Here is a 17,981-nt window from a genome sequence, read left to right as displayed (position 1 = left end):
TCCAGTACAAGGGATAACAAAACAAATCCCTGGAGAAGTAGCTATCATAAAGTACATGGAAATCTAGGTAAGTGTGCTAACCAGGAAGCCAAATGAAAAAAAAAATGTGTCAAGGGCAAGGAAGCAATCAGTGGTAGCAGATAATGCTGCAAGTTGAAGTAAAAGGATTGGAGAAAGACCATTGGATTTAGCCCCAGGAAATTCATCAGTGACCTTTGACAAGAGCAGAAACAAAAACCTGATTGGAATGGGTACAAGAGACAACGGAAGGAAAGGAATTGGAGATAATGACTATTAGGCTCCTTTATTGAGGAATATTACTATTAAGGGAAGCAAGAAAGAGTGGCAGGTGGAGGGGGTGCAGTATATGTAAGATAAGAAAAAAAATCACATTATACTGATGGGAAGGATTAGACAAGAATAAAAGAAATGCAGGAAAGAGGACAATTTTAGGAACAATGTCCTAGTTTAAGGATGGGATCTAATACACCAGAGGAGAAATTGGTCTTAGGCAAGAGAACAGAGTCAACCATCATAACAGGAAGGAAAGGAAGAGCTCATGGACAAGAAGCATGTAGGTGAGTAGCTGTCTTCCAATTGCTTTTATTTTTCTGTTAACTAGGAAACAGTTACCACTGAGTGACAATTGGGGTGAAGTGATGGAGGCTGAGAAGAGGGAAGCTATAAAATAGCACCTAGGAGACTGGGACAAGGACAGGACTAGGAAACAAATGCTTGAGGTCAGCAGTCAGGAATTTAAAGTGGGACTCATGCCTGACCTGTGATGGCGCAGTGGATAAAACGTGGACCTGGAACACAGAAGTTGCTGCCTCAAAACCCTGGGATTGCCTGGTCAAGGCACATATGGGAGTTGATGCTTCCTGCTCCTTCTCCCCTTCTTTCTCTCTCTAAAATGAATAAAGTCTTAAAATAAAGTGAGACTCATAACTGTGGTTCCATTTTTCTCCAGCTATGTTTAGCTGCATGGGCACAGGAGTAGAACAGAGCTAGAATGTTTTGTCTTACCAGATGCTCTGCTTCCTTCAAGTACTGTGTTGTATTAAATAAGGATATGCCACAACTTATTAACCCATTCACTGACTGACAGACATTTATGTTGTGTCCATATTTTTACTATTTCAAACATTGCTGCAACAAGCAACCTCATGCATGTCTTTATGCTCACACAGTTTCTAATCTAGGGCATACATCTAGTCTAGGGAATATATGCTGGATCATGAGGTATGCTTAGCTTCAACCTGACTGGAAATTGCCAAATTACTCTCAAATTTATTATACCCATTTAATCTCTCACCTACAATATATAAAAGATATCATCTTTCCTCCTGCCAGATTTCTAAATATTTACTAGCCTAACGGGTATGAAATAGTATCTCACTGTTTTCTTTTGCAAAATTATGACTTCAAGAATAAGCATTTTTTCATTTATAAGCCAATCTTCTTTGTCTATCAACAAATCTCCAAGACACTGATCACTTAACAAAACTGTATTAAGTACCTACAATGTTCCTAGCACTGTAATAAGAAAACAAAGTTAGAAAACAGATGTGAACCTAGCCATCCTGGAATTCATAATCTAGTGTGGGGTGGGGGAAGAACATCAAATCACAAATGCAAGTTGTTGTAACATGAAAGACATTAACAGTAATCTTTTATTTATTGAAAAAAAGTATCTACTAGCACAGTTTTCTCTGGACAGGACATACAAATACACATAATTCATAACATTCTCAAGCTTTCTATCCAGTAAAAATCCTTTGATACTGAGGAAGAATAATATTTTAGCTAAAGCTTTCTGTATATTCTTTAATTTCAGGATTTCTAGAGTTTATTTCGCAAATGAATTCTCTGGTGTTTAGTGAGAGCTGAGCTGCGACTGAAGTTTTTCCCACATTCCTTACAAGCATAGGGTTTTTCCCCAGTATGAATTCTCTGATGATCATGCAAGTTGGTTTTCTTTCGGAAGGCTCGCCCACATTCATTACATTCGTAGGGTTTTTCTCCAGTATGAGTTCTCTCATGCTGAATGAGGGATGAACTCTGACTGAAGGCTTTCCCACAGTCAATACATTCATAAGGTTTCTCTCCTGTGTGGGTTCTCTCATGTTGAGTAAGTGATGAGCGTCGACTGAAGGCTTCTCCACATTCATTACATTCATAGGGTTTTTCTCCAGTATGAATTCTGTGATGCTCTATGAAACTTGTACTCCTTTTGAAAGCTTTTCCACATACATTACATTGATAAGGTTTTTCTCCAGGATAAGAAATAGGTTGCTGACTGATCTGCTCACAATCATAGGTGTTCTCCCTAGTATGGGTCCTCTGATGGTCAGAAAAGTCTGCAAAGTGACTGAAGTCTTCCCCACAGTCATTACAATGATAGGATTTCACTTCTGTCAGAGTGCTTTCATCTTGAGTAAGAGATGAGCTGTGCTTGAAATCTATGCTGAAGTTATCGCTTTGGTAAGGTTTCCCTCTCTTATGAATCCTCATATGTTTATAAAGGGATGGGCTCTGACCAAAAGCCCTCCCACATATACTACATTCAAAAGGTTTTTCTCCTGTATGAGTTCTCTCATGCTGGACAAGGGAAGAGCATCGACTAAAGGCTTTCCCACACTCTTTACATTGAAAGGGTTTCTCTCCACTGTGTGTGACCTCATGTTGAGTGAGGGACGTGCCATGCCTAAAAGACCTCCCACATAAGTTACAGCGATAGGGTTTCTCTCCAGTGTGAATCCTTTGGTGTTGAACAAGGGAGGAGCTGCGCTGGAAGGCTTTCCCACAAAGAGTACACTGATAGGGTTTCTCTCCGGTGTGCGCATTCTCGTGCTGACCAAGGGATGAGCTATGCCTGAAGGCCTTCCCACAAACATTACATTCAAAGGGTTTCTCCCCTGTGTGAATTCTCTGATGCTCAGTAAGCTGTGTCTTCCAGAGGAAGGTTTTTCCACAGTCAGTACATTCATGGTGTTTCTTTCCACCATAAATCCCATGATCTGTACCATTGGGGAAAGCTTCTTCTCCTTTATGAGTTTTCTCATGTTTAGTAAGTGATGATCTATGAATAAAAGCTTTTCTACATTTATTACACTTATATGGTTTCTTTTTTGCAAGGGTATTATTATTCTGATTAAGTAAATCTGAATTATGTCCCAAATTGACTCCAAGAGTATCACATTCACTGGACCTTGAGGGAATGTTCAGTTGTGTAACCAGGTCTGTGTTCAATCTAGAGTTTTCACCAAATTTATTATGCTCAACAGTTTCCTCTGATGTGATTATTTTCTTCTGGGTGGATACATCTGGCTCCAGATACCTCTTCCAGTTTGCCTGGTGCCTCTCCAACTGACTACTCAAATCCCAAGCATCTTCTAATGTGGCATGTGACAGACCGTCTGTGCGAAATGATACTTCAGATATGCTCTGCTGTAGATCTGATGATTTAGCTTCAGGCCTGGTCTTCCAGTCTGAAAGAAATCCAAAGTGCAAAAGTCCCCTATTCCTTCCTGTTGAAACAGACTACTGCAGTAGGAATGAGGACATGAAAGGGATTCAAATTACACATGACTCTGTGTTGAAATTAGTTCTGTAGCTTGGGGCGAATACCCAAAATGGAGGAAAGGAAGAGTGAAGAGATGTGATAGTGTGGACTGCAGATCCAGAGTGAATGGTAAGTCCAGAATTAGGAAGCCCATCTAGGAGGACTAGGTGAGGGAGTAAGGAAATAAGTGATTATGAGAGTGTTAGGCATAACTACAACGGGAATAAGATCAGTCAGTCATGCAGTGTCCTATCTGCTTTATATGACTCCTGTATTTTACAAACCGCCACAGCATCTATCTTCCTAATACATCTATTTCATAATTTCTTTAAAGTCACCTCTGAGATTCCAGATATTCAAACCCTTCAGAGAAAATCTGTAGCCGGTGGTCTAACAGAAATGATTCTTTGATATACTTCGATATATTTGTACTCTTTGATATACAAAGGCTAGACATCACAAGCTGAGAAAAATATTTCAAGAGGTAAATCATCCTTGCCCTTACAACTGGGGCTGTGGTTGGTTTTAGTCTGAGTTCTGATTCTGTATGAATTACCTCTCTTAACCAAAAAAAAAAAAGACTTTAATCTGCCTAATAAGTTGATCTCTAAAAACCATTAACAAATTATTAAGCTCTAGTTAATGACATGTATATACATGGGAAAATGTAGGAATAAAATGTACTTATTCTGCCACTTACTTGGAAATGCATCAAAAAGATAAACTGACAGATGGATAGATGAAGAGCTATGTGATAAAGCAAATACAATAAAATGTTAACTACAGAATTTTGGGATTAGGTATATGGTGTTCACTGAATAATTTTTTCAACTTATTATATATTTTAAAATTTTCATAATAAAATGTTAGGAGGTAATAACACAACTAAGGGGCCCTAAACCCCAAAATTCCTTATCCTGTAACAAGACTCAATTCTAAATTCCTGAAGAAAGGAAATATTTTATACTTCGTATTTCTTTTAGAGTATTCTCAGTGGGACATTAAAAAAAATTTTTTTAAAGAAGTATTTGTTGAAATAAATGAATAATAAAATTCTCAAGCCAGATTTCATAACAATCATCAAGTGATTTCTAACTATCTTCTACATGCTTTGCACTAGGGACGGTATATTATTAAATCTGAACTTGTGTGGTAGACATAATATAAATGGTATTTATGATCAGGGAGGGGAGAAGTAAATATATTAGTATATATTATGTTTCATGAATTAGACAGACCTTGAACTTATAGAATAGATGGCTATGGACAAGAAAAATGTAGTATCTAATGAGGAAAAGTATATGCTACTTACAAAGAACATTAAAAAGAAGTTAACCTATATGAAGTTGTTTTAGCAGGAACAGAAAGATAACACTGGCCTCGGCTGGACAGCTCAGTTGGTCAGAGCGTCATCCAGATGTGTCAAGATTGTGAGTTTGATCCCCAGTCAGGGCACATACAAGAATCAACCAATGGCCTGACCTGTGGTGGCGCAGTAGATAAAGCGTCAACCTGGAAATGCTGAGGTCGCCGGTTCAAAACCCTGGGCTTGCCTGGTCAAGGCACATATGGGAGTTGATGCTTCCAGCTCCTCCCCCTTCTCTCTCTCTCTCTCTCTCTCTCTCTCCCTCTCCCTTTCTCTCTCCTCTCTAAAAAAATGAATAAATAAAATAAAAATTTGAAAAAAAAAGAAAAAAGAATCAACCAATGAATGCATAAATAAGTGAAATTCATCTCTGTATAAATGCATAAATAAGTGAAACTCCCTTTCTCTCTGCCTCCTTTCCTCTCAATCTCTAAAATCAATTAAAAAAAATTTTTTTTAAAGAAATGTAATACTGGAAGGTATGATGTGGACATTTAAATCAAGGGGAGTATATCTCCTATAATGAGATAAAGGGAGTAAAAGCAAGGTTTTTTTAGAGGTGAGTTGTTTGTGAAGGTAAAGCATTAAAATCCAATACGGTCCATCAAGTGATGAATAGACAAACAAATGTGGTATATGCTTACAATGGAATAAATACAAAAAAGTGAATACTAAGAAATGAAGTAATATGTGCTACAACACGAACTTAAAAAACTGAGTGAAAAAAGCCAATCACAAAGGGCTTTTTTTTTTAATTTAAGGCTTTATTCATTTTAGAGAGGGGGGAAAAGAGAGGGAGGGAGGGTGAAAGAGAGAAAGAAAGAAGGGGGAGAGGAGCAGGGAGCATCACCTCCCATATGTGCTTTGACCAGGCAAGCCCAGGGTTTCGAACCGGCAACCTCAGCATTCCAGGTCGACGCTTTATCCACTGCGCCACCACAGGTCAGGCTGCCAATCACCAAAGGCCTTATATTATATAATTCCATTTATAGGAATTATCCAGCATAGGCAAACCCACTGGGAGAAAAAGTAGATTAATGATTGCCAAGATCTAGGAAGTAATGGGTAATAGAAAGTGATTGCTAACGGGTTCAGGATTTCTTTTTGGGGTGTTGAACATGTTCTAGAATCAGATAGTAGTGATGGTTGTACAACTGTATATATCTTAAAATCACTGAATTGGACATTTTAAGAGTGAATTTTATGTTTTGTAAATTATATCTCAATAAATCTATAATTTTAAGTTTTTACTTATTAAACTTATTTATAAGTTTTAGAAAGAGGGGAAAGGAGAAAGAGCAAGAGAGACAGAGTAAGAGAGAGAAACATCAATTTGTTGTTCCACTTATACATTCACTGGTTATTTTTGTATGTGCCCTGACTGGGGATCAAACCCGCAACCTTGGTGTTGGGACAATGCTTAACCAACTGAGCTACCCAGCCAGGGCATAAGCCATGATTTAATTTTTTAAATTTCTATTTTTTTAGCAAGAAAGAAAGAGAGAGACAGACAGACAGGAAGGGAGAAAAATGAGAAGCATCAACTCATACTTATGGCATCTTAATTATTCGTTGATTTGCTTTCTCATTTGTGCCTTGACTGGGAGGCTCCACCGAGCCAGTGACCCCATGCTCAAGCCAGCGACCTTGGGCTTCAAGCCAGCGACCATGGGGTCATGCCTATGATCCTATGCTCAAGCAGGATGAGCCTGCACTCAAGCCGGCAATCTTGGGGTTCTGAACGTGGGTCTTCAGTGTCCTGGGCTAACAGTTTATCCACTGTGCCACTGCCTGGTCAGGCATAAAGCTATGATTTAAAAAATCTAATATGGATTCTTAAAAAAGATAGAGCAATTTCAACTGGCAATTACAGTCATCGAAGCCTGGAGCTTGGTTTAAGATGTCACCAGTGGAAGTTAAAAGGAAGGAAAAATGTAAGATATTTCTCAGAGGATGAAAATAACCTGGGTGGAAAGAAAAAGACTAAACTGACTATGGTCTGAGAGATTAGAAATCCTAACATGTTTCTAACAGGCAAGGGGAGGAAAAAGTGATGGGCAAGGTAGCAAAATGTGCTGGCTGGGGAAGAAAGATGATTAATTTAGACATTACACCTTTAATAAGAATTGAGTGGAAGTTCCAAGTGCAGGTGTCCTATGAAGAAAAAAGTGACCAGGACATAATAAGCAAGGATGATTTCTGAATGTGTAGTATAAACAAAGAGTTGTAACTACTAGAAGGCAGGTACCCTTTTAGGAGGCACCTTTTTGTAACAGAAAGAATGGGAAGGATGATGGAGGGCAGACTCCTTTTTTTTTTTGTGAGAGACAGAGTCAGAGAGAGGGACAGATAGAGACAGACAGACAGGAAGGGAGAGAGATGAGAAACATCAATACTTCATTGCGGTTCCTTAGTTGTTCATTGATTGATTTCTCATATGTGCCTTGACCTGGGGGCTACAGCAGACCGAGTGACCCCTTGCTCAAGCCAGAGACCTTGGGCTCAAGCTAGCGACCTCAGGGTCTCGAACCTGCGTCCTCCGCTCTATCCACTGTGCCACTGCCTGGTCAGGCGGGGGCAGACTCTTTAAGGCAGATTTCCTTAGGGGAAAAAACAAGAAAAGCCAAAGACCCAAAGTCAAGATGCAGTGAACACGTAGGGAGACCAGGACAGGACGAGACCCAGGAACTGCAGAAGGAGGCAATGAATCAAATCAGCATGAACACAGAATGGACAGAAGACCATACTGCCCCTACACAGGTGTAGAAAGAAGTCTGAAAACAAGTTATGAAGGGAGGAAGAGTCAAGGATGTGGCTATTTCCTACAAGTCTGGGGCAGCTGACAGGGAAAGCAGTACAACAAAACAAGGAGACATGGAAGTTCAATTATATCTGAATAAGAAAAGGGAATCTCTAAATAATGATGAGAGACTGAGGACACCAGAGGAGAAAAAAATCCAGCAAGTAGGGTTATAGGAGAAGGAAAGATGGTGTACTGAGTGGAGTACTAAAGCGTATCTTTTCCTCTAGGACCTACCAGCAGCAGGAGCACCCTACTGGAGAGGGAGATACACAGAGGTGTCATCCAGGAGATGGCTCGGCCTCCTCTGCCAGTTTGTGAGCTCCCAGAACAGCAATCTGAAGAGCTTCTACCGCCCTCAGCTCTGCCATTGTCTGCACTGATTCCTACATACCTGATTCACACTCATTTACCTGGACAGAAAGATCTTTGGATTTCTCCCTCTGATAGCCATGGCTCTTCTCCTTGCTCTAATTTGAAGATCACCTCTGGCTTGGAAACTTGATATCCTGCTCATGGATAAAAACATAACATTTGGTTATTTGTGCAAGTGGACAGAGAACCCTCCTATAAGTCAGCAGTAGTATTTGAGCCTCAGTAACTCTGAGGGAAAAGAAAAAGTGCAACATGAGAAGTCATGGAATCAAAGGGCCAATTTCCAATTCTTCAAAAGAAAGATTTTTTTTACCTAAAGAGCAGGCTCAGACACCTGTAAGGCTGGATCCCCAAAAAAATGATCAACATCTGACCCTGAACACCCAAACCCTGATCATAGTCACCCAAACTATAGTCCTAAGGCCCCCACAATCTTAGCAACTGAGAAAGGAAAGACCTAATAGGCAAGACATTGAGCTGTGGTCCTTACCCAGAGAAACCAGGTTGCTATAGTTCTCCAGCATCACATCTCTATACAAGCGCCTCTGAGCAGGGGCCATGTGGTGCCATTCTTCCTGGGTAACGTCCACAGCCACATCCTTGAATGTCACTGATTCCTGTAGGATCACATTCCTGCTCAAGTAAGATCAACCCCACAAACATTTCCATAGAAATACTGTGAAATGATCACACATTTAAAATCCTGAGGGGGCTGCCTGACCTGTGGTGGCTCAGTGGACAAAATGTTGACCGGGAATGCTGAGGTCACTGGTTCAAATGCTCAGGCTTACCCAGTCAAGGCACATATGAGAAACAACTGCTAAGAACTCATGCATCCTGTTCCTCATCCCCCCACCCTTTTCTCTCTAAAAATCAATAAATAAAGTATCTTAAAAATAAAATAAAATCCTGAGGGGGCAATGTTGGGTTAAATATATTAGTTTTGTTTTTTTTTTAATTTTTTAAAAAAGATGTTTATTGATTTTAGAGAGGAAAGAGAGAGAGAGACAGGGGAGAGGTAAGGAATGGGAAGCATCAACTCATATATAGTTGCTTCTCTCATGTGCCTTGACCGGGCAAGCCAGGGTTTTGAACCAGTAACCTCAGCATTCCAGGTCAACACTTTATCCACTGCATCACCAGAGGTCAGGCAAAGCCAACCTGTAATAAAATGTTTCTTTTATTTATGATATTGTATTCTTCAATTTATTTTTGTCCTCCTTTTCATTGTAAAAAAGTTGGTCACCTTAATTATTGTGTCTGTTCCTGCTGTTCACTGTGCTTCTAAGAGTGTCAAGACCTTATCTCAGGCACCTTCAAATCTCCATATCATTTTGGTACATAAAAGAGAATCAAGAGTTTGCGAGGTTAAATAGGTAAAATTTACTCTGAGGTCCTTGGTGTGAGTTATCCACTATAAGTCAGGTCAACTTTAGGGCATTCTTAACACTGCAGGTCACACTTCAGCCTGTAATAAAATGATCTAGTAACACCTTGTAGATACTACTTACCCTTCTTTCAGATAAAACTGGACTTCATTATCAACCCCTTTTAAAAATTAACAAGAAGTACTAAATGCTCCTCTTCCTCGTGCTAATGTAAAAGGACTCTGGCCAAATAGTGAAGCCCAAAGCAAAGAACTGGAAACAGCCTGCCCAGGTGGTAGCATAGTGTATAGAGCATCGAACTGGGATGCGGAGGACCCAGGTTTGAGACCTCAAGATCGCCAGCTTGAGTACGGGCTCATCTGGTTTGAGCAAAGCTCACTAGCTTGGACCCAAGGTCGCTGGCTCGAGCAAGGGTCTCGGTCTGCTGTGGCCCCATGGTCAAGGCACATATGAGAAAGCAATCAATGAACAACTAAGGTGTCGCAACAAAAAACTAATGATTGATGCTTCTCACCTCTCTCCGTTCCTGTCTGTTCCTATCTATCCCTCTCTTTGACTCTCTCTCTGTAAAAAAAAAAAAAAAAAAAAAAAAAAGAACTGGAAATAGCATATACTAAGTTGAGAACACTCAATTTCATGGGTCCCTATAAAGCCATAACTAGTAAGTGGATAATCTTTGTAAAATGTAGACTTTCAAGAAATCCAATTTTCTTACCTATAATGTGAGTTCCCTGAAATAAAGAAAAGTTTTAAGAGCAAAACAATGTGGAAAGGGCACATCCAGAAAGGATAACATGCTAATATAAAGAGTCATCCATCTCTAAAATATACCAATTCCGGGGGAGAAATCAGCTCAAACTGTAACTCAGGAAACTCTGTAACTCTGAAACTTTACAAAATGAGAGAATGGCAGCTAATATGTAAAAATAACCTAATTTATAAAACTACCACCTCAAGACCAAGTTAGTTTGTCCAATTAGAACACATTAATTTTACTGGCATGCAGTATAGTGTTTTCACTCAAGTACTCCATGTTCTCTGACACCAGAACAATAACGATTTGGTAAGCTGGGGTCGACAGCAAACCTAACAACTCAGTATGGAGAGAAGAAAATTACTATTAGCCTTTACACACACACACACACACACACACACACAAACACACAAGCGCCACCTCTAGGCTAACGGCATCACCATCTACAGCACCCCACCTGGAAATCTGAACCTCATCTTTGACTCTTCATTTTTCCTTTATGCCCTAGAATCACTAAGAACTTCAAAATTGTCTCCTATATCCAGTCCCTCCTCTTCATCTTTCAAATCTAGCATAAAATCTCCCTTGCCAAAAATGCCTTAAGCCAGGCAATAACATTCTAGATCTATGCTGTCTAATATGGTAAACCACTAGCTAGATGTTGCTACTGAGCACTTGCAATGTGGCTAGTCCAAATCAGATGTGTGGTAAGTATAAAATACATATTGGATTTCACAGACTTCGTACCAAAAAAAAGTAAAATACCTCATTAACAATTTTAAAATATTGAGTCACATAAAAATGAACTATGAGCCTGACCTGTGGTGGCGCAGTAGATAAAGCGTCGACCTGGAATGCTGAGGTCGCCGGTTCGAAACCTGCACTTGTCTGGTCAAGGCACATATGGGAGTTGATGCTTCCTGCTCCTCCCCCCTTTCTCTCTCTCTCTCTCCTCTCTAAAATGAATTAAAAAAAAAAAGGACTATGACAGGTGTGCATAGGTGCTATGAGAATGCACAAGAAGGGACCCCTGACCTAAAACCCCAGAGCAAAGAGTGTCTGAGCTGAGGCTTAAAGACCAGCTCCACTCAGCTGAGAAAGAGGCTGGTAAAGGGACTTCTGGACAAAGAGAGCTTGAACATCCCTGACTGCAAATATCCTGACCAGCAAGTGGCTTGGCTCCCCCTGGTGGCATATTGTCTGAATTTGGGTGACCCAAGCCAGCTTTAGCCAGCTCTGTTCATTCTGGTGATCTAACAACAGAAATTGGTAGATCTGGAATTAACAGAATACCAAGAAACCTGGTCTCCACATGCAATTTTTTTCTTATAAAAAACAGTAAGAAATTTCCCAATTTCTTATTGTTCTGGTGGCTTCAACTTTAAAAATGGTAAACAGTTTTTTTTTTACTCCTAACTAAACATGTAGTACATATATAAAGAACACATAGTGTTCACATATGGGTTAGTTATGAACGATCCTACAGATCCTAGGGACTTTCAGGGCATACCCCTTCACCTATCTCTGCTCCCATTCCCCTTCCATTGTGAGCCACTTCAGATATTTGCTAGCCAACCCCAAAGGAGCTTTAACTTTCAAACTCTTGCTTCTGCACTTCATTGTTCACTGTACTTAAATCTAAGAAGAAACTGTACTACTATAGTTTCTGCTCAAAAACATTGGCTCAAGATATACTAGGCTCCTTGCTGCTCTTTGAGCACACCAGACATCCATCCTGCTGTTTCCAGAGAACTCTTTCCTATACTCCTTCAAGTCTGCTCAGACGTCACCAAAAAGCATAAGGCTTATCCTGGCCATCCTACAGTGTGTCTGTAAAGTCATGGTGCACTTTTGACCGGTCACAGGAAAGCAACAAAAGATGATAGAAATGTGAAATCTGCACCAAATAAAAGGAAAACCCTCCCAGTTTCTGTAGGATGATGTGGCAGCATGTGCAGATGATGACGTAACACCATGTATACAGCGGAGCAGCCCACGGCCATGCCAGTCGAGATGTGGATGGTACAGAGGAAAGTTCAGTGTGTTCTGTGGCTTGCTAAATTCAAATCTGTGACCAAAGTGCAACGTGAATGTCGGCACGTTTATAATGAAGCGCCACCACGCAGGAATAACATTTCTCGGTGGGATAAGCAGTTGAAGGAAACTGGCAGTTTGGTGGAGAAACCCCGTTCTGGTAGGCCATCAGTCAGTGACGAGTCTGTAGAGGCTATACGGGATAGCTAAAGATCCCTAAAATATTTGTGCATGAGCCCACAATGAACTGCACTGAATAGGTATGAAACTGGGAGAGTTTTCCTTTTACTTGGTGCAGATTTCACATTTCTATTGTCTTTTGTTGCTTTCCTGTGACCAGTCAAAAGTGCATCATGACTTTACGGACACACTGTATTTAAAACTGTACCCATACCACAAAGCCCTCACGTTCTCCTTTAGATACTCTTTACCATTCTCTACTGTTGGGCAAGTGAGTTTATAAAATTTGTATTATTTGAGTTTGCTTTTTTTTTTTTTTGTATTTTTCTGAAGTGAGAAGCGGGGAGGCAGAGACAGATTCCCACATGTGCCTGACAAGGATCCACCTGGCATGCCCACTAGGAGGCGATGCTCTGCCCATCTGGGGCATTGCTCTGTTGCAACCTGAGCCATTCTAATGCCTGAGGGTGGAGGCCACAGAGTCATCTTCAGCGCCTGGGCCAACTTTGCTCCATTGGAGCCTTGGTTGTGGGAGGGGAAGAAAGAGACAGAGAGAAAGGAGAGGGGGAAGGGTAGAGAAGCAGATGGGTGCTTCTCCTGTGTGCCCTAGCCAAAAATCGAACCTAGGACTTCCACATGCTAGGCCGACACTCTACCACTGGGCCAGCCAGCCAGGGCAAATTTGCTCACTTTTATTGTTTAAAATGGTGGTCTGTGAAATTACTAATCACCTTCCTGCTTGGGAAGGGCCATTGTTATGCTAATGTATGATGGAGGAGGGGTTTTCTTGCCAAAAAGTTTTAAAAAGAAGAAGAAAGTCATTTTTGCAGAGTAGAAAGCCAAGATGGCAGGGTGCTGAAGGAAAAGCCAGTTTGTGCAGAGAGGAGAAGGGAGGTGTGCAGATGGGGAACCCGAGTTGACTGAGACTTGTGGAGGCCTTTGATTCTAGGAAAAACCAGAGATTCTCCTGGTTGTGGAACTGGAGAATGTGTCAGGGTTTTGGAGCCCCGTGTGTGTTTACTCGTCAGCCAGTGTGAGGCTAGAATAAAGGAATGGCCCACCAGTTTTTGGTTCCACTATTTCTTTACCTTCTGCCCGAATCTAATGTGAACCTGCATGTGAATGGCCACCACGGCGGTGGCTACTGGCCTTACATCTACCTTTAAAGATTTTCCTGAGGTAGTGTCATCTTCTAGGATATAATTTTTCTGTGCACTCCTTCTAGGATGTAAGCTCCACAAAAGTAGAGACCTTTATAAATTTTGTTCACTAATGTACCCCAGCTACCTAGAAAAGTGTCTTAATATATTAGGATTTCAATGACTACCTGCTGAATAAATATAAGGTTTACCGGAAAGTTTCGACACGTAAGCACGTTTATTTGGCGCATGTGTGCCTCTCTATTTTTATCACTTAATGTATACATACTGACATAGCAAATTAACTAAAACAAAGTTGATTCACGTTAGTCTTATGTGTGATGCGATAGTGTACCCATGGCTACTGATAAAGTTCATTTACACCACTGTAATTTTTACAAATTTCAACAAGGAAGAAATGCTACAGAAGCATGTAGAAATTTATTGAAAGTGTTTGGTGAAGGAATAATACCGACTATCACTTGTTTTTGTCCTTACAAAAATTTTTTAAGGGCAAAAAAGTAAAAAATGAAGAAGGTATCAAATAAGCACTGGTTCAATTTTTCGCATCAAAAGATAAAACAGCCCTGGCCGGTTGGCTCAGCGGTAGAGCGTCAGCCTAGCGTGCGGAGGATCCGGGTTCGATTCCCGGCCAGGGCACACAGGAGAAGTGCCCATTTGCTTCTCCACCCCTCCGCCGCGCTTTCCTCTCTGTCTCTCTCTTCCCCTCCCGCAGCCAAGGCTCCATTGGAGCAAAGATGGCCCGGGCGCTGGGGATGGCTCTGTGGCCTCTGCCTCAGCGCTAGAGTGGCTCTGGTCACAATATGGCGACGCCCAGGATGGGCAGAGCATCGCCCCCTGGTGGGCAGAGCGTCCGCCCCTGGTGGGCGTGCCGGGTGGATCCCGGTCGGGCGCATGCGGGAGTCTGACTGTCTCTCCCTGTTTCCAGCTTCAGAAAAATGAAAAAAAAAAAAAGATAAAACATTTTTCAAAAATGGGATATACAAATTGCCCTCACGCTGGCAAGAAATCATTAATAACGGCAATTATATTATTTAATAAGGTTTACTGACGGTAAGAAAAATTTGTATTTTGTTTTATTCCAAAAACGGACAGAACCTTCCGGTAGACCTTATATATGAAGGCCAAAGAAAGAAGTCCAAACCCCTTCTATTCTCATTTACCCATGGTCTACAATCCACACCCACTGTCACTTGGGACAATTTCATGAAAATGTCTCTCATTTTCTTGCCTCCCAACTCCTCTGACCCACAATCAGCTCTACCCTCTTCCCTTTAGTAACACCTGCTTAGACTCTGCTCCACTTCAAAGGTGTTACCACTGACTTTCCCATGGACAGAATTTCCTCTTCCCTCTGTACTCAAAGCAGCCTCTGGACCCCTGCAATGCTGAACACCACCTTTCTTGTTTTATACTTCAGCCCAAGCTGTCTTCGGTCATGAATTAACTTCCTGGATAAGCAGTCACATGACTCAATTATTCATCCTCTGCATTCCCGAGGGCCATGCTGGGGAGAGGGGGAAGGAAACCACTCACAAAGGTAAGTTTCTACCTAAAAAGCCCCTGTTGTAGGCACTGTTCTATTCTGTTCTTCAGCCTGAATTAGGTAACCCAAGTGGACTATCCAGGCCATTCCATGAGAATAATATAACTAAACCAGACTGCCTGAGGAACACCACTTTAAATTGAAGCTTGAAGCAGTCCCTAAAACTCACTGTTCAGAACACAAATCCACTTTCATCATTAAAAAAGGAACAACCTATCGCCTGACCAGGCGGTGATTCAGTGGATAGAGCATTGGACTGGGATGTGGAAGATCCAGGTTCAAGACCCCAAGGTTGCCAGCTTGAGGGCAGGCTCATCTGGTTTGAGCAAGGCTCACCAGCTTGAGCCCCAAGGTCGCTGGCTCAAGCAAGGGGTCACTCGATCTGCTGTAGCCCCCGGGTCAAGGCACATATGAGAATCAATCAATGAACAACTAAGGAGCTGTAACGAAGAATTGATGCTTCTCATCTCTCTCCCTTTCTGTCTGTCTGTCTGTCCCTATCTGTCCCTCTCTCTGACTCTCTGTCTCTGCCACAAAAAAAAAAAAAAATTAAAAAAAAAACATGATTGAATATTAAAAAACAAACAAACACCTACCTCTGCAGAAATGATCAAATCAATCAAATGGAGCCTTGGCCCCATCCTTTCACCCCCCTCCCCTGTAAGGTGTTAAGTTATCCTAATTCTCACAGCCTACTGAGGCAACACTTTGTATAAAAAGGTGCTGATGACAGTGATTTTACTCTGGCTCACGGTAAACCAAATAATTCTTATATTAGTATTGTTACTGGTCTTACTCCTTAAGGCTCACTCTGTAAAACAACAATATGTAACAAGAAGTAAAAGATACAAAGGCATTTTATATCATTATATATGGTGTCTTTAATTTACTGTAAACTGCTTTTAAAAGACATTACTAGTTGGTCTTTTTATCTGGATTGATCTTGTCTCACACACACATAGCAATTAAAATCTGATTTTTCATTAATTCTAAAGAGAGTGTGGACTAAAATACCATTCGGATCTTATTCAATTTTTCACTGATACACTCTATATAAATCAGTGGACAACCTCAGAGTTGTAATGCTTCTAGAAAATGTCTTCTACCTCACATAAATAAAATGAGTTCACAAATCAGCTTCATATTAATTACACCGAAAATTTGATATCTGGGGATGTGCACTATCATACCTTTGTAAAAGCAGAAAAAGACATGAAAAGCTATGGGACAAATCCTCCTTGCACCCTCCCCCTCCCATCCTTGCTCCAAAAAGTCGATCTCCAGCCTTTTCCTCAGCAAATCCAGACCAGGTTTCTTAGGACCCTTAAGATCTATCTATGGTTCCTGGGTCAGAAGCTTGGTTCCTCTTTCCTTCACTCACTGAGTCAGGATTCAAAACACTGACACTTCCTAACTCATTCACTCTCCACTCCTCCCAAAAGGCCACAGGGCCCTGGTCCCCATCTCCTCCCAGTACAGTCCCCCTTTGGGGCAGTCCGCTCCTCCCAGCTCTGGACAACTTGGGTTTCACATGGCGAGGAGGCTCCGAGGAGTCTGCCAGCCCGGAAAGGGAGTCCAGAAAAATAAGTGCTTCAAACACGCCTCGGTAACCTCGATAGATGGGACGCCCCCGGGGTAGAAAGATCCGTGCTTACCTGGGGCGTGGCAGTCGGAGGCCTTGGGGCCATTCCTGCCTCACCAGGGCTCGGTTCCCAGAGGCTGGAGAGAGAAGACAGGGCCCAATCACCCCACTGCCACCGCGACTCCACCCTCTCCCGCCGGGCCCACCTCCGCTCCTCAGACACTTCTCCCCAGAAGGTGGAGAGGTGCCTGGGCCTCGCGCGGGACTGCCTCTCTCCATCCCCCAACTTAAAGGCTCACCGAGTCTAGGACACCCTCCTCTGGCCACGCCCAGTCCCCCTGCAGGACGGTGGGCGCGGCCGCGTGGACTCGCGCCAAACCCGTGGGAGGAGCCGCCCGGACCCACGCACTCGGAATCACTGCCTCTTGGAGTTTCTGGATTCTGCTACCTCAAGCCCACCCAACATTTGGAACGGCTCCTCCCGCCCTCGCCGCAGTCTCAGTCCTCTCCAATTCTGAAGTGCCTGGGAGCGGCCCAAAGCGGCGTTAGCCGCACAGGGCCGGACAATGGCCGCAGCTGCGAGGCAGAGCTGGAAGTACGCCTGCGCACGCGGAACTTCGCTCCCGCAACTCCGGGGTTCCCCCTAGCACGCGACTACACTTCCCAGAGACCCCCGCGCGTGGGCCCGCAGAGGCCTCCTGGGAGAACACCGCGCATCCTTACGGTTGCAGCGGTGGGGTTCGGTGTGAGTGACCAGAGAGTCCGAGCTGGGGTTGAGCACCTTGTCCACTTCTTCCCGTAATAGTCACTGAGTGCATTCTCTTGTGCCGGGGGCGTGGTCCTAGTGGCGGGATACAATAGTGTAGCTGACGGAAAAGACCCTGCTTTGGGGGAGCGTCTTGCACTCCTGTGGACAAGGGCGACAACAGAAACGTAAACAGAGCAACAAAATAACTTAAGGTACTGACTTCAGTTATGGGGATAAGACAGGGTAGGGATTGAGGCAACGTTGCAACTTCATCATAAAATGCTATTTATTTGCTTCTTCTATGCCATCTTACCAAAGGTTTGGACACTGACCACACCACACCTTCAACGACTAGGACAATTGATGAGATATTTAAAGATATTGCAGGAGGGGAGAAAAGAACTTGCAGATAAATCCGTGGCCTGAACAGTGTGCAGAAGCAAACGGTGCTACTACCGTGTTATTTCATTCCTTGGTATTCCA

General features: G+C 42.4%; 1 protein-coding gene across 6 annotated transcripts; it reads right to left on the bottom strand.

Moving 5' to 3' along the window:
* Positions 1 to 1,623: 1,623 nt before the first annotated feature.
* Positions 1,624 to 17,654, bottom strand: ZFP90 (ZFP90 zinc finger protein). 6 transcript variants are annotated; one of them, XM_066242333.1, is made up of 5 exons: positions 17,532 to 17,654; positions 16,824 to 16,887; positions 8,597 to 8,739; positions 8,145 to 8,240; positions 1,624 to 3,491 (listed from the first exon to the last, which is right to left on the bottom strand). In XM_066242333.1, the coding sequence occupies exons 1-5, from the start codon at positions 17,566 to 17,568 to the stop codon at positions 1,843 to 1,845; spliced, it is 1,989 nt and encodes a 662-aa protein (XP_066098430.1). In that variant the 5' UTR covers positions 17,569 to 17,654; the 3' UTR covers positions 1,624 to 1,842. The 6 variants fall into 6 exon arrangements, with proteins under 6 accessions (XP_066098430.1, XP_066098435.1, XP_066098432.1 ...); XM_066242338.1 differs by having other exon boundaries at positions 1,625 to 3,491; positions 8,597 to 8,723; positions 17,474 to 17,532; XM_066242335.1 differs by lacking the exon at positions 17,532 to 17,654 and adding an exon at positions 17,050 to 17,358 and having other exon boundaries at positions 1,625 to 3,491; positions 8,597 to 8,723.
* Between the last annotated feature and the right edge of the window lie 327 nt (positions 17,655 to 17,981).

Source organism: Saccopteryx bilineata, chromosome 9, assembly GCF_036850765.1.
Source record: "Saccopteryx bilineata isolate mSacBil1 chromosome 9, mSacBil1_pri_phased_curated, whole genome shotgun sequence".
Lineage (NCBI taxonomy): Eukaryota > Metazoa > Chordata > Mammalia > Chiroptera > Emballonuridae > Saccopteryx > Saccopteryx bilineata.
This window is presented reverse-complemented; position numbering and strand designations above follow the sequence as displayed.

What these genes read in the sequence shown, in the direction of transcription:
- ZFP90 (XM_066242333.1), bottom strand. Translation starts at nt 17,568, where the DNA reads ATGCACTCAGTGACTATTACGGGAAGAAGTGGACAAG. An exon ending in CTCCGACTGCCACGCCCCAG is followed by an intron (nt 8,740 to 16,823) that starts GTAAGCACGGAT and finishes TTACTTGAGCAG; the next exon opens with GAATGTGATCCTACAGGAAT. An exon ending in TAGCAACCTGGTTTCTCTGG is followed by an intron (nt 8,241 to 8,596) that starts GTAAGGACCACA and finishes ATCCATGAGCAG; the next exon opens with GATATCAAGTTTCCAAGCCA.